Source organism: Salvelinus alpinus, chromosome 31 (genome assembly GCF_045679555.1).
Source record: "Salvelinus alpinus chromosome 31, SLU_Salpinus.1, whole genome shotgun sequence".
NCBI lineage: Eukaryota > Metazoa > Chordata > Actinopteri > Salmoniformes > Salmonidae > Salvelinus > Salvelinus alpinus.
This window is the reverse complement of record NC_092116.1, coordinates 24872144-24886471: the sequence shown is the minus strand read 5'-3', so window position 1 is coordinate 24886471 and position 14328 is coordinate 24872144. Positions and strand designations below refer to the sequence as shown.

At 44.4% G+C, this 14328-nt stretch overlaps 1 protein-coding gene across 3 annotated transcripts in view; it reads left to right on the top strand.

Moving 5' to 3' along the window:
• LOC139561918 (myotubularin-like) overlaps positions 1-14021 on the top strand; it is a 57942-nt gene extending 43921 nt beyond the window's left edge. For 2 of the 3 annotated variants that reach the window (XM_071379343.1, XM_071379344.1), the window contains one exon: positions 9954-14021. In XM_071379343.1, coding sequence (XP_071235444.1) covers positions 9954-10136 — 183 coding nt within the window. In that variant the 3' untranslated portion in view covers positions 10137-14021. The remainder of the gene's footprint in view (positions 1-9953) is intronic. The other variant, XR_011672248.1, reaches the window with a different exon arrangement.
• Positions 14022-14328: the final 307 nt, after the last annotated feature.

Sequence of the window (14328 nt, the reverse complement as noted above, 5' to 3'; positions counted from 1 at the left end):
ATGCTGAAATGTCGCGCTCTCTCTCCTCGGGCAAGGGCCCGCTCCCTGGCACACACCCAGCACCATAGACATGCACTGAAGGGTCATTCCGATAATGGCTGAGAGGTCGTTTTGTTTTTTTAAAGTATGCTTTTACATTAAGAACAATTATGAAACTAATTTCCTTGACTTTTCATGAATTACAAACCCTCATTTGACAACTTGGAACAGCGCATCATGCCATTCAGGCTGGCACGTTTTCAATCTGGTTCAATCTCCAACAGCCTACTGCCCCTCACAGCCTACTGCCCCTCACAGCCTACTGCCCCTCACAGCCTACTGCCCCTCACAGCCTACTGCCCCTCACAGCCTACTGCCCCTCACAGCCTACTGCCCCTCACAGCCTACTGCCCCTCACAGCCACCTGCCCCTCACAGCCTACTGCCCCTCACAGCCTACTGCCCCTCACAGCCTACTGCCCCTCACAGCCTACTGCCCCTCACAGCCTACTGCCCCTCACAGCCTACTGCCCCTCACAGCCTACTGCCCCTCACAGCCACCTGCCCCTCACAGCCTACTGCCCCTCACAGCCACCTGCCCCTCACAGCCTACTGCCCCTCACAGCCTACTGCCCCTCACAGCCTACTGCCCCTCACAGCCTAGCGGCAAATAAACTTGGACTAAATCAGGAAATGAATGTCCACTCTCCATTGCTATTCAATGAAGGTCCTGCCTTCATTCCACTTTGATCAACCTTTTTTGCCTCTGTGTGACTCTGGGACAGTGATAGCCTCTGTGTGACTCTGGGACAGTGATAGGTTACTTTAATTTTGTAGATGAGCCGATACGCAATTCCCCCAAAATTAGAAGTGTCGGTATGGCGTTACGGACAGCGCCGGCCCAAGTCAAGCACTGGTGTTAACTAAAGGGGAAAACTATAAAGTTGAGTGAAGTTCAATCCCGTCTCTGCACGGGCTGATATTTATTCTGTGGGGCAGTCCCGGTGGGTCAGTCCGTCCCGGTGGGTCAGTCCGTCCCGGTGGGTCAGTCCGTCCCGGTGGGTCAGTCCGTCCCGGTGGGGCAGTCCGTCCCGGTGGGGCTACGCGCCCGCATGCAGCTTAGTGGCTGCAGTATTGTCTCTGGGGTTTGGATGCAGTATTGTCTCTGGGGTTTGGCTGCAGTATTGTCTCTGGGGTTTGGCTGCAGTATTGTCTCTGGGGTTTGGCTGCAGTATTGTCTCTGGGGTTTGGTTGGTTTGGCTGCAGTATTGTCTCTGGGGTTTGGCTGCAGTATTGTCTCTGGGGTTTGGCTGCAGTATTGTCTCTGGGGTTTGGTTGCAGTATTGTCTCTGGGGTTTGGCTGCAGTATTGTCTCTGGGGTTTGGTTGCAGTATTGTCTCTGGGGTTTGGTTGCAGTATTGTCTCTGGGGTTTGGTTGGTTTGGTTGCAGTATTGCCTCTGGGGTTTGGTTGCAGTATTGCCTCTGGGGTTTGGTTGCAGTATTGTCTCTGGGGTTTGGTTGCAGTATTGCCTCTGGGGTTTGGTTGCAGTATTGTCTCTGGGGTTTGGTTGCAGTATTGTCTCTGGGGTTTGGTTGGTTTGGCTGCAGTATTGCCTCTGGGGTTTGGTTGCAGTATTGTCTCTGGGGTTTGGTTGCAGTATTGTCTCTGGGGTTTGGTTGCAGTATTGCCTCTGGGGTTTGGTTGCAGTATTGCCTCTGGGGTTTGGTTGCAGTATTGCCTCTGGGGTTTGGTTGCAGTATTGCCTCTGGGGTTTGGTTGCAGTATTGCCTCTGGGGTTTGGTTGCAGTATTGTCTCTGGGGTTTGGTTGCAGTATTGTCTCTGGGGTTTGGTTGGTTTGGCTGCAGTATTGCCTCTGGGGTTTGGTTGCAGTATTGCCTCTGGGGTTTGGTTGCAGTATTGCCTCTGGGGTTTGGTTGCAGTATTGTCTCTGGGGTTTGGTTGCAGTATTGTCTCTGGGGTTTGGTTGGTTTGGCTGCAGTATTGCCTCTGGGGTTTGGCTGCAGTATTGCCTCTGGGGTTTGGCTGCAGTATTGCCTCTGGGGTTTGGTTGCAGTATTGCCTCTGGGGTTTGGTTGGTTTGGCTGCAGTATTGCCTCTGGGGTTTGGTTGCAGTATTGTCTCTGGGGTTTGGTTGGTTTGGTTGCAGTATTGCCTCTGGGGTTTGGTTGCAGTATTGTCTCTGGGGTTTGGCTGCAGTATTGCCTCTGGGGTTTGGTTGGTTTGGCTGCAGTATTGCCTCTGGGGTTTGGTTGCAGTATTGTCTCTGGGGTTTGGTTGGTTTGGTTGCAGTATTGTCTCTGGGGTTTGGCTGCAGTATTGTCTCTGGGGTTTGGTTGGTTTGGTTGCAGTATTGCCTCTGGGGTTTGGTTGGTTTGGCTGCAGTATGGTCTCTGGGGTTTGTTTGGTTTGGCTGCAGTATTGCCTCTGGGGTTTGGTTGCAGTATTGCCTCTGGGGTTTGGCTGCAGTATTGTCTCTGGGGTTTGGCTGCAGTATTGTCTCTGGGGTTTGGCTGCAGTATTGTCTCTGGGGTTTGGCTGCAGTATTGTCTCTGGGGTTTGGATGCAGTATTGTCTCTGGGGTTTGGCTGCAGTATTGTCTCTGGGGTTTGGCTGCAGTATTGTCTCTGGGGTTTGGTTGCAGTATTGTCTCTGGGGTTTGGTTGCAGTATTGTCTCTGGGGTTTGGTTGGTTTGGTTGCAGTATTGCCTCTGGGGTTTGGTTGCAGTATTGCCTCTGGGGTTTGGTTGGTTTGGCTGCAGTATTGCCTCTGGGGTTTGGTTGCAGTATTGTCTCTGGGGTTTGGTTGCAGTATTGTCTCTGGGGTTTGGTTGCAGTATTGCCTCTGGGGTTTGGTTGCAGTATTGCCTCTGGGGTTTGGTTGCAGTATTGCCTCTGGGGTTTGGTTGCAGTATTGCCTCTGGGGTTTGGTTGCAGTATTGTCTCTGGGGTTTGGTTGCAGTATTGCCTCTGGGGTTTGGTTGGTTTGGCTGCAGTATTGCCTCTGGGGTTTGGTTGCAGTATTGCATCTGGGGTTTGGTTGCAGTATTGCCTCTGGGGTTTGGTTGCAGTATTGCCTCTGGGGTTTGGTTGCAGTATTGTCTCTGGGGTTTGGTTGCAGTATTGTCTCTGGGGTTTGGTTGGTTTGGCTGCAGTATTGCCTCTGGGGTTTGGCTGCAGTATTGCCTCTGGGGTTTGGCTGCAGTATTGCCTCTGGGGTTTGGTTGCAGTATTGCCTCTGGGGTTTGGTTGGTTTGGCTGCAGTATTGCCTCTGGGGTTTGGTTGCAGTATTGTCTCTGGGGTTTGGTTGGTTTGGTTGCAGTATTGCCTCTGGGGTTTGGTTGCAGTATTGTCTCTGGGGTTTGGCTGCAGTATTGCCTCTGGGGTTTGGTTGGTTTGGCTGCAGTATTGCCTCTGGGGTTTGGTTGCAGTATTGTCTCTGGGGTTTGGTTGGTTTGGTTGCAGTATTGTCTCTGGGGTTTGGCTGCAGTATTGTCTCTGGGGTTTGGTTGGTTTGGTTGCAGTATTGCCTCTGGGGTTTGGTTGGTTTGGCTGCAGTATGGTCTCTGGGGTTTGTTTGGTTTGGCTGCAGTATTGCCTCTGGGGTTTGGCTGCAGTATTGCCTCTGGGGTTTGGTTGCAGTATTGCCTCTGGTGTTTGGTTGGTTTGGTTGCAGTATTGTCTCTGGGGTTTGGTTGCAGTATTGTCTCTGGGGTTTGGCTGCAGTATTGTCTCTGGGGTTTGGTTGCAGTATTGCCTCTGGAGTTTGGTTGGTTTGGCTGCAGTATTGCCTCTGGGGTTTGGTTGCAGTATTGTCTCTGGGGTTTGGTTGCAGTATTGCCTCTGGGGTTTGGTTGGTTTGGCTGCAGTATTGCCTCTGGTGTTTGGTTGCAGTATTGTCTCTGGGGTTTGGTTGCAGTATTGCCTCTGGGGTTTGGTTGCAGTATTGTCTCTGGGGTTTGGCTGCAGTATTGTCTCTGGGGTTTGGTTGCAGTATTGCCTCTGGGGTTTGGTTGGTTTGGCTGCAGTATTGCCTCTGGCGTTTGGTTGCAGTATTGTCTCTGGGGTTTGGTTGGTTTGGTTGCAGTATTGTCTCTGGGGTTTGGTTGGTTTGGTTGCAGTATTGTCTCTGGGGTTTGGCTGCAGTATTGTCTCTGGGGTTTGGTTGGTTTGGTTGCAGTATTGCCTCTGGGGTTTGGTTGGTTTGGCTGCAGTATTGCCTCTGGGGTTTGGTTGGTTTGGCTGCAGTATTGCCTCTGGGGTTTGGTTGGTTTGGCTGCAGTATTGCCTCTGGGGTTTGGTTGGTTTGGTTGCAGTATTGTCTCTGGGGTTTGGTTGGTTTGGCTGCAGTATTGTCTCTGGGGTTTGGTTGGTTTGGCTGCAGTATTGTCTCTGGGGTTTAGTTGGTTTGGCTGCAGTATTGTCTCTGGGGTTTGGTTGCAGTATTGTCTGGGGTTTGGCTGCAGTATTGTCTGGGGTTTGGCTGCAGTATTGTCTGGGGTTTGGTTGCAGTATTGTCTCTGGGGTTTGGCTGCAGTATTGCCGTGGCATCCTGTATGACTTGCGGTGTTGGTGTGTGTTTGCTGCCTGTTCTTACACACACACACACACACACACACACACACACACACACACACACACACATACACACCCCTCTTTCCCCCTAACTCTAAAACACCCCCCCCCCCCCCCCCCCCCCCCCGCCACACACACGCAGCCCAAACATCCCTCTCCCTGTCAACAGGGTCTGAGTCACTGGAGCAGATAATCCCCTGTCATAATCACACAGAGACATTTCTATGTCTTTAACCAAAGCCTACAGCAGTGTGTGTGTGTCCGCAGGCATGGGATGAAGCTAAAGTAATTCCTCTACCTCAACATAGTAAAGCACCCTTTGCTCTAACAGCCACCCAATCAGTTTACTGCCTGTTCTTAGTAAACTGATGGAGAGGATTTGTGTTTGACCAAATACAATGCTATTTTTCTGAGAACAAGTTAACTACTGTTATTCAGCATGCATATGGAGTATAGCACACAACCTGTACTGCACTGACTCAGATGACTGATGATTGGCTAAAAGAAATGGCTAATAAGATGATAGATGGCGCTGTATTGTTAGATTTCAGTGCAGCCTTTTGATGTTATAGATCATACATCGCTATTGTTGAAACTCACCTGCTATGGCTTTAAATCACCTGCCGTCACATGGTTGGAGAGTTATTTAACCAACTGAACTCTATAGCTAATAGTGTTTTTCAATGGAAGCTTCTCTAGCATCAGATATGTGAAATTATGTCTTGATGCTTTTTGTAGTGGAGATCAAGTTTATAACGTGCCTGGCTGGGCTGATGAGACAGTGGATTGCCCAGTCATATGGAAGAGAGTAAATAGGCATTTTAATGTCATAGATTTAGCCGGTGGTAACTTGTGGAATAGACACCGGTTGGAATGCGGTTTTAACCAATCAGCATTCAGTATTAGACCCACCAGTTGTATAACATCAGATATGTGCAGTGTCCTTCGGGGTAGTTGCCTTGGTCTGTTACTCTTCTCTATTTTAGAAATGATTTGCCACTGGTCTTACTGAAGGCTAGCATGAACATGTATGCGGATGATTGAACACTAGGTGTCAGCACCAGGATTTCCGTTCCAACGTAACCGGGAAGATTTTAATTTACCGGCCATTTGAGAAATGTACCGGACCCATATGCATTGGGTGCATATCCCATTAGGGTGTCGACCCACTGTGCTCAGAATGACCGAGATCACATTTAGACTATGGTGTCAGGAAAACAACCTCACTCAACGTCAACAAAACAAAGGAGATGATTGTGGTAATGCATCTTAACAGAACATGCAACTCGTGAATTTAAGCAGCCAATAAAACAGCATTTTCAAACATTCCCAAAATGCAATTCGAGAACATCATTCAGTTCCATATGTGACAGATGAACCTAGATACTTTTGGATCAATTCCCCATTACATGCAGTGCATTCGGAAAGTGTTCAGACAACTTGACTTTTTCCACATTTCATTACGGCTTTATTCTGAAATTATATATTTTTTTTTAAATAAGACTTTCTCATCAATATATACACACGATACCCCATAAGGACAAAGCAAACATGTTTTTAGACATTTTTGCAAATGTAGTAAAAATAATAAACTGAAATCACATTTATATAAGTATTTAGACCCTTTACTCAGTACTTTTGTTGAAGCACCTTTGGCAGCGATTACAGCCTTGAGTATTCTTGGATATGCCGCTACAAGCTTGGCACACCTGTATTTGGGGAGTTTCTCCCGTTCTCTGCAGAACCTCTCAAACTCTGTTAGGTTGGATGGGGAGCGTCACTGCACAGCTATTTTCAGGTCTCCCCAGAGATGTTCGATCGGGTTCAAGTCACCTCCATGACTAAGGCCCTTCTCCCCTGATTGCTCAGTTTGGCCGGGCGGCCAACTCTAGGAAGAGTCTCGGTGGTTCCAAACTTATTCCATTTAAGAATGATGGAGGCCACTGTGTTCTTGGGGACCTTCAATGCTGCAGGGTTGTTACGCTCTGGATAACATAAAAACAGCCTAACCAGCTCTGCTATGGAGAGTAAAATGGTTAGTGAGCTGTTCTCTCATTTGTGTCCGGAAATAGTTAGCTTGGGTGCTTGACTGCTGTTAATAGGTCAGAACGCTGGGATCAACCCTACTCCTCGGCCAGAGCGTCCAGTGTGCACTTTGAAAGCTCCGAATTTACGACCAGACAATCTGACAACTGAGTTTACGAGCACGCTCTGGCACGCCAGATTAAATTTACGGACACAACCGTAGTATAAACCAGCCTTTAGTCTTGACATCTTTGGATGTTTAGTACATAGCCCCACCCATCTCTTTAAGGATTCAAATGTGAGGCTAAGGCTTAAGAGTGTGTGAACGATGCTGAATGGGTGTAGACGAAGAGCTTTCCAGTAGGTGTACCAAATATTCGAGGGCCATTTTCTCAGATGTGAGGTATGGCATTCCGGAAGTTTATTAATTTTCAAAGCAGAATATACCATTTTCTAGCTCCGAGTCTCTACTTTTATCCAATGTAAAAAAATAAATCAAATTTAGTTATGTAATATCAAGACGGTCGGTCACATTTGGTTATATTAATTTCTGTTAATGCATATATTAATTAGTCATCTACTGTTCTCAGTCTCGGAGTGGAAAACGTTGTTTGCGGAGTTCAAAACCTGATACACTTGTGAGAAACAAGTTTTGGTTTATTTCATAATCATGTAGGAGATTTGTAAATGTTTTCATGGTCTTTTGTTTGGAGGGCTCCATGTGAGTAATGAGCATGTGTCTGGTTTCTCTGTCCTGATAATGTTGAGGGAGCGCGCACCTCAGCATGTCTGGTTTCTCTGTCCTGATAATGTTGAGGGAGCGCGCACCTGAGCATGTCTGGTTTCTCTGTCCTGATAATGTTGAGGGAGCGCGCACCTGAGCATGTGTCTGGTTTCTCTGTCCTGATAATGTTGAGGGAGCGCGCACCTGAGCATGTCTGGTTTCTCTGTCCTGATAATGTTGAGGGAGCGCGTACCTGAGCATGTGTCTGGTTTCTCTGTCGTGATAATGTTGAGGGAGCGCGCACCTGAGCATAGAAGTTACTTTTTTTTTTTTACATCTGAGAATGATATATTCAAACTATAGTTCCACACAGTAAACCATTGAGAAAAATCTTTCCAACAATCTCCCCCTCTTGATAATCACCAATCATCGTTGTGAAAGAGCAATGGAAGTTATAGGCCTACTGCTGCATTGGCCTACAGGCTCTGCGTTCCATGCGCTCATTTCTTCAGCCAATGCATCACACTGTATCAATGTGTCCATATGGCAGAGGCTGGTGATCTCGCATTAATTGACTTTTAATTGTATTGATTTTATCATTTTATTTCTTATGATTAACAACATGAAAATTATTTTGAGAAATTAAAACGTTATTATTGAAGTTGTAGAATAAATTGTAAGCTTTCCCAAACAAGAAACTCATGCAAAATAATTGCCTCCACATTTCCATGGTCAGATTTGGCCTATAGGCTACTTTGAAGCAAGGTAAGAAATGCCTCATGATATTAAATGGCATTTTCCGGTTTCAAAGTATGTTTTGCATGCTAAATGCATACTACCGCCTGTGCACATTAAGTGGTGGGTGATACACTGATCGCTGGTTGCCTGCACTTGAGAGGTGAATGGGAGGCTCGCTTCAATTCCCAATTGAGAAATAAAAATAGTAGCTCTTTTTTTAATCGTGCACCAAAACAGTTAAGACGTGATAGCATTTACAATTGTTGCGCAAATAATGAGCTGATAAAAGCACATGTTTTACTCCAGCAGCAACCAGCTCAGGAACTGCAGGAGAAATGACTCTCAAAATGGGCTCTGTATGTTGTGTGATAGTTGTGTTGGATAAAAAAGATACATGATGACTAATGAAAATACACACGGGCCAATTTAATTCCTCAAAATTATACAAATCAACCTATAGACCGATAAGCATGACGGTCAAATGTATTTCCATCGACTGGTATTTCCATCAATGAATAAAACATTTTTAAAATAATCTCCCGGTCATTTTGGCCGGCAAATTTTTTTTATTTATCGGCTTTACATTTTTTTTCACGTCCACAAGTCGGCAATTTCCTGCTAACAGAAATCCTGGTCAGCACCCAAAGCCAGTGAGCCTACACAAATTCTAAATTAGGAGTTAGTCAGTATCAGAATGGGTGATTTTTATAATAAACTGGTCTTAAATACATCTACAACTAAAAGCATTGTATTTGGTTCAAAACATTCTCTGGCGTTGTGTATAAAAGGTGTGACCATTGAGAGTTAAGGAAGCTGAACTCCTAGGAGTAACATTGGATGGTCAGTTATCATGGTCAAGTCATATTGACAAAGATGTTGTGAAGATGGGGAGAGGTGTATGTTTGTTATAAAAAAATATGTTCTGTGTTTTTGACACGTCAGCTGTACTAGTTTTCAGGCTTTGATCTTGTCCCATCTTCATTACTGTCCAGTAATATGGTCAGGTGCAGCAAAGAAAGACCTGGCAAAGCTGCAGCTGGCTCATAACAAAGCAGCACGCCTTGCCCTTAATTACACACACAGAACTAACATCAACAACATGATAATCTCTCCTCAACCAGGAAAGACTAACTGCCTCTCCTAGTTTTTAGGACAAGCATTACTATAATGAAAATTCCAGATTGTCTGTATAATCAAATCAAATTCAGCTCAGACACCCATACATACTCCACCATGGGTCTCTTCACAGTCCACCATGGGTCTCTTCACAGTACCCATGTCCAATGCACAGTATTATACAGAGCCATGATCGCATGGAACTCCCTTCCATCTCCTATTACTGAGCAAACAGTAACATTACCTTTTAAAAAAAGATTTAACATCTCATGGCACTGTGAGGGGACACTAACACACCCAATTGTTTTAGTTGTATTATATTTTGTGTTTGTATATCGTTGTATTTTTTATTTGTTTGACTGTCCTTGTGTATCCGTGTTTTGTTACTTGTCCTGTGTTTTTTGTGAATAACTGCTGCTTCGGCAAATGCTACTGGGGATCCAAATAAACAAATAAACAGTATTGTGTGTTGGCACCAGACCAGCTTGCTGCTCCCATTTTTAAACACTCTAGGCATCAATAATGAATATTCATGTTTTCACCGTGTGTCTCTTGAGCCTCTATACCTCTTTGTGATTGTTTATATGCTTATCTGTTTGCGTTGTTTGCATATAATTAACTTTTTTCTTTTTCCCTCTCCCTCCTTCTCCTATCTCCTCCCGCTCTCTGCCTCCCCCTGGTGGTGGTAATTACTATTTATATTCTACTCTATTCTGTTATTTTCTATGTTTATTCTACTCTGCTCTATCCTACTCTGCTCTGCTCTACTCTACAGCAGCAGAGTCCAGTGGAACAGCGTTACATAGAGCTGTTAGCCCTGAGAGATGAATACCTGAAGAAACTAGAGGAACTGCAGCTCTCTGACTCCTCCCCTAACTCCTCCCACCTATCAAATAGCTCCACCCCCAACGCGGCCTCTCCCACACAGCACATCACACACCTGCACACCCCCTTCTGAGTGGGGTCGTCACACACACACTCCGACGTATACAACACGCGTGTATGCGCATTCTCCGGGGTCGCTGTTGATTACATGTCAGTTCAGTTAATGAATCATAGGAGATTAATTGAAGTTCTAAATTTGAGAGTTGAAAAGTGACATTTTTTCCCAATTAAGATTTTTCAGTTCTGTAGGATTTCAGAATGTTCAGTTCTTCGGAATTTCAGAATTTCAATTCACTTCCTGAAATTGAAATGGGTTTGACCCTGACACAAGAAGTCGTTTTTGTACATAACGTTTAAAGTAATAATGAAGTCAATAAATAACATGGAATAGACGTAACCATGGTGATTATGCAACATGTCACAGTACAGCCTTTTCACAACTTTAATAGAACGTTTGTTTTCTTCCACAAAAACAAATAAGCCTTAATATAAAATAAAACAATGTTTGTAGATAAACAATACTAAAGGTCAAGTGTAAAGGATTAAAACCCACTGGCTGCATTCCAATTCACCCAGAAGTGTGCATTCAGTCACTCCCCTTCATGCTTATGCATTGTATTGGTGCAAGCATGGCTGGATGGAGTTTCCACCCTATTCCTCACACCAGTCCCTAAATCTATGAGGGGGAGTGTATGAGTGCACACTTCAGGAGAAGGGTAGAGAATGGGATCGTAGCCCCTGCTCCTCTAGGACTTAATACTCTGCTGCACTCTCCATGACCAGGGAGGGAATGGGAGACGGGAATGAACATTTGACTAGAAGTGTATATGACTAGTTTCCCTTCAATCATTGTGTAGCTGTACCTATGTCCCAACATAAGCAATACCAGCCCAATCATTCAGTTAAGTTTGGATAGGAAGCTTGAGTAACTACAGTCAACTCTTGATAAGTGCAAACCAAGTCCACTGCAGTTCCCCCGTCCCGACTCACATAAATTATAAAGAATGGAATTAAGAAATATATAAATATTAGGATGAGCAATGTCAGAATGGCATTGACTAAAGTACAGTATATACATATGAGATGATGTAAACATGAGTGACTCATATGGTCTTAGTCATGCATTACAATTACCGTATGTGTTGGTAAAACGGCACAAACAGATCTGGCACCAGGTTAGGTCCACTAGGTCCAATAATAGTCACCAGTGGTTCTGCCTCAACCCAACTCTCATTTTGCAAACTTCAGAACCTTTACAACCTGTTACCTTAAACGGTCAAACCCCATCGACCCTCTTGATCCCAATCCACATAGCAAAATGGTTTAGCTCAATTTTGCTGAAGGTTTTTGGACTCCCACAGAGTAGGTTCAGAAATAATCCACAAAGTTAAGCTGTGGACAGGAGAAGTTCTTTTGACAAGAGCAATGTCCAGAGGTGGGATCAGATCGGTGGATGTCCAGAATCATTTAGAACGTTTCAAGGAATCTCGATGTAGGCAATGTATTCTCAGACAGAGTTCTTTGGACAAGAATCACCATAGATTTTGAGAATAGATTGGTGGGAAAAGTCCAGAATTGTTTAGTTACTCTTTACAGGGCATATCCAGTGTTCTGGAGAACGCTGGTCAGGTCCAGTTCTGTGCCTTTGACCGTCTGAAGTTCAACCTCAGGTGGATGTTTTGTATGTACCCAAACTATAACTTTGTCTTTGTAATTGTTCCTCTGTCTGTGGCGAGGCGTAAAGGGAAAGAAAGCACCTGATTGGTTGTGGCAGGAGAAAGGACGCACCCGATTGGTAGTGGTGCGGGGAAAGAAAGCATCCGATTTGCTGGGGCAGGGGGAATGATGGATTCCGATTTGGTTGTGTCGGGGAAAGAAAAGATCCTGATTGGTTGATACAGTATGTATGCTCCTTCTGGTCAAGACCCTTTGGGTAGGATAACCAGTCACCACTGGATATGGGAAGACCATACAAGAGAGAGAACTTAGAGGGCTTGTTGCTGAACATCTATTGAAAGATAGTGGTGGTGGTGGGCTAAACATGAGGTCTCTTGATATTTAAACCTTTCAGGCACTACCTTTTCGCTCCCTAATGCTACCCCAGAATGCAACACTTCGGAAGACTTTGGCCTCAATGAGGTGAAAAAGTTTAAAAACAAAGCCAAGAGCGAAATGGACAACAAGGCAAAACACTTTTTGGTTTGTTGGTTGGTTGTGTTTTTAGGCAAAATGAAAAATCTATTGTTTATTTTTTACTTTATACAAGTACAGTAACTATGATGTAATTACCTCAAACAAAACTGATTTTACTGTTAAAAGTTGTTGTAAAATATTATTTTATTTAGTGTACCATTTGACACGTTTTATAAAAAGGAAAGTAGTAGGACAAACATTTTTTGTTTTGTTTCTTTGAATGGTTGGTTAATAATTTGTGGATTTCTTGTTACATTAGTTAATTTTTTTATTTGCATTTTGGGATTTTGATTTCTAACAGAAGAGGACAGTGAATCATGAATTGTGGGAGATTTGAGTCAGTCGGGAATTGATTCAGTTCCTTTTGAGTCTTCACCTGTGATTGTGTAAATAGGGGCGTGATTAGATCAATGGAGTGGGTGAGGATCTGACTTTTCTGGACCCCTTTTCTGGACAGCTGAATGTCCCGAAGCTTCTGCTATTGTGCGATTCTCTGCTTTACACACAGTCTCTGCTCTACTCGTAGGGAACCGGCTATTCTAGCGAATGGTGCTCTTTTTAATAAGGTTAGGTCAAAGCTGAATCAATGTCTGCAAAAACACAATGATAGCATTCTACATTTTATTTTTATTTAACCTATATTTAACTAGGCAACTGAATATAAATAGCATAACAATCTAATTGCATATCCCCATGAAACTGAGATCAAATAGTTGCTATGCAGATGCTGCATGGAAGTTTCATCTGTAAAAATTGGGAGAATTATAATTCACCGTTGACACTAGAAGTGTGAAGGGTGGTTCTATATGTGTAGAGCTGAGCCCGCTTAAAGTAGAGAATTCCGTACGTGCGCAGACGCTTCGGGACCTTTAGCTGTTGGGATGTGGGGTCCAGAAAAGTCTGATCCACAGCCTCGGCCTTCAATCAAACTCATTGTGGTATTTATGCAGGAGCTCTTTTACCCCCAAATATAATCCCTGAACAGTGGTAATAATTTACTACCACAAGGAAGTATCCCCATCACAAATAGATGCTTCCATGTTTTTCCACAATGAGAAGGCTATGCATGGACATTTAGTTTGTAAAGAAAGACACTGCCATAAACATTGGCATAATGAGTTAGACTGAATTCCAGCCCTAGAAGAATTGAGCACTGATAAAGGCTGTGCAAATGGCACAGTATTAGTCCCAAATGGCACCCTATTACTGCCAATATAGTGCACTTATTTTGACCAGAGAATAGGGTGCCAGCTGTCGCTAGTGATTTTGTTAATTTTCTTCATGTATTCTACCTTTAACATAGGGATATCTAGTCTAAAGGGATTTCTGTCATATTATAGCCTACTTACTCCCTAGCCTGGTGTCCCAGATCAGTTTGTGCCGTTTTGCCAAATCCTTGTGTGTCATGACCATAGGAGTTAGCCTGGGTGCCAGTCTGTTTCAGGGGGCTTACTGTCAAGGGGGGTGTACTTGTACAACAAGCTGCCTCATGCTACAGAAACAGGAGATGGACTCCTGCCCTATGGGCCTGTCTGGCTTGGACAAGGCTTACATACCAGTCTTTGTCTGCTCTGTTCATGCCAGGGCGAGCAGAAACCAACTGGCACCTAGCCTACATGGGAGTTTTGGCAAGACAACACAAACAGATGTGGGATTCAGGCTGTACTACTCTTTTTCATGTATGAGTAGTCCATGTTGGTTGTTGTGTAAATAATGCTGAATAAATTAATTTAAAGATTTCTCACTTTAAAAAAAACATGTTGAATTGGGTTGTTTCTGTCATTCATATTTTTGGAGTCGTAATGTGATATTGTTTATTCAGGTCATATTGAAATGAGGAAAATCTCTATGTAATGTCTGCTCATGTGAGTATTGTGGATATTCAGACCTTGTCCCTTCATAGGATGTCTCAGACCTAAACTGACCTTGTTCCTTCATAGGATGTCTCAGACCTAAACTGACCTTGTACCTTCATAGGATGTCTCAGCCCTAAACTGACCTTGTCCCTTCATAGGATGTCTCAGCCCTAAACTGACCTTGTCCCTTCATAGGATGTCTCAGCCCTAAACTGA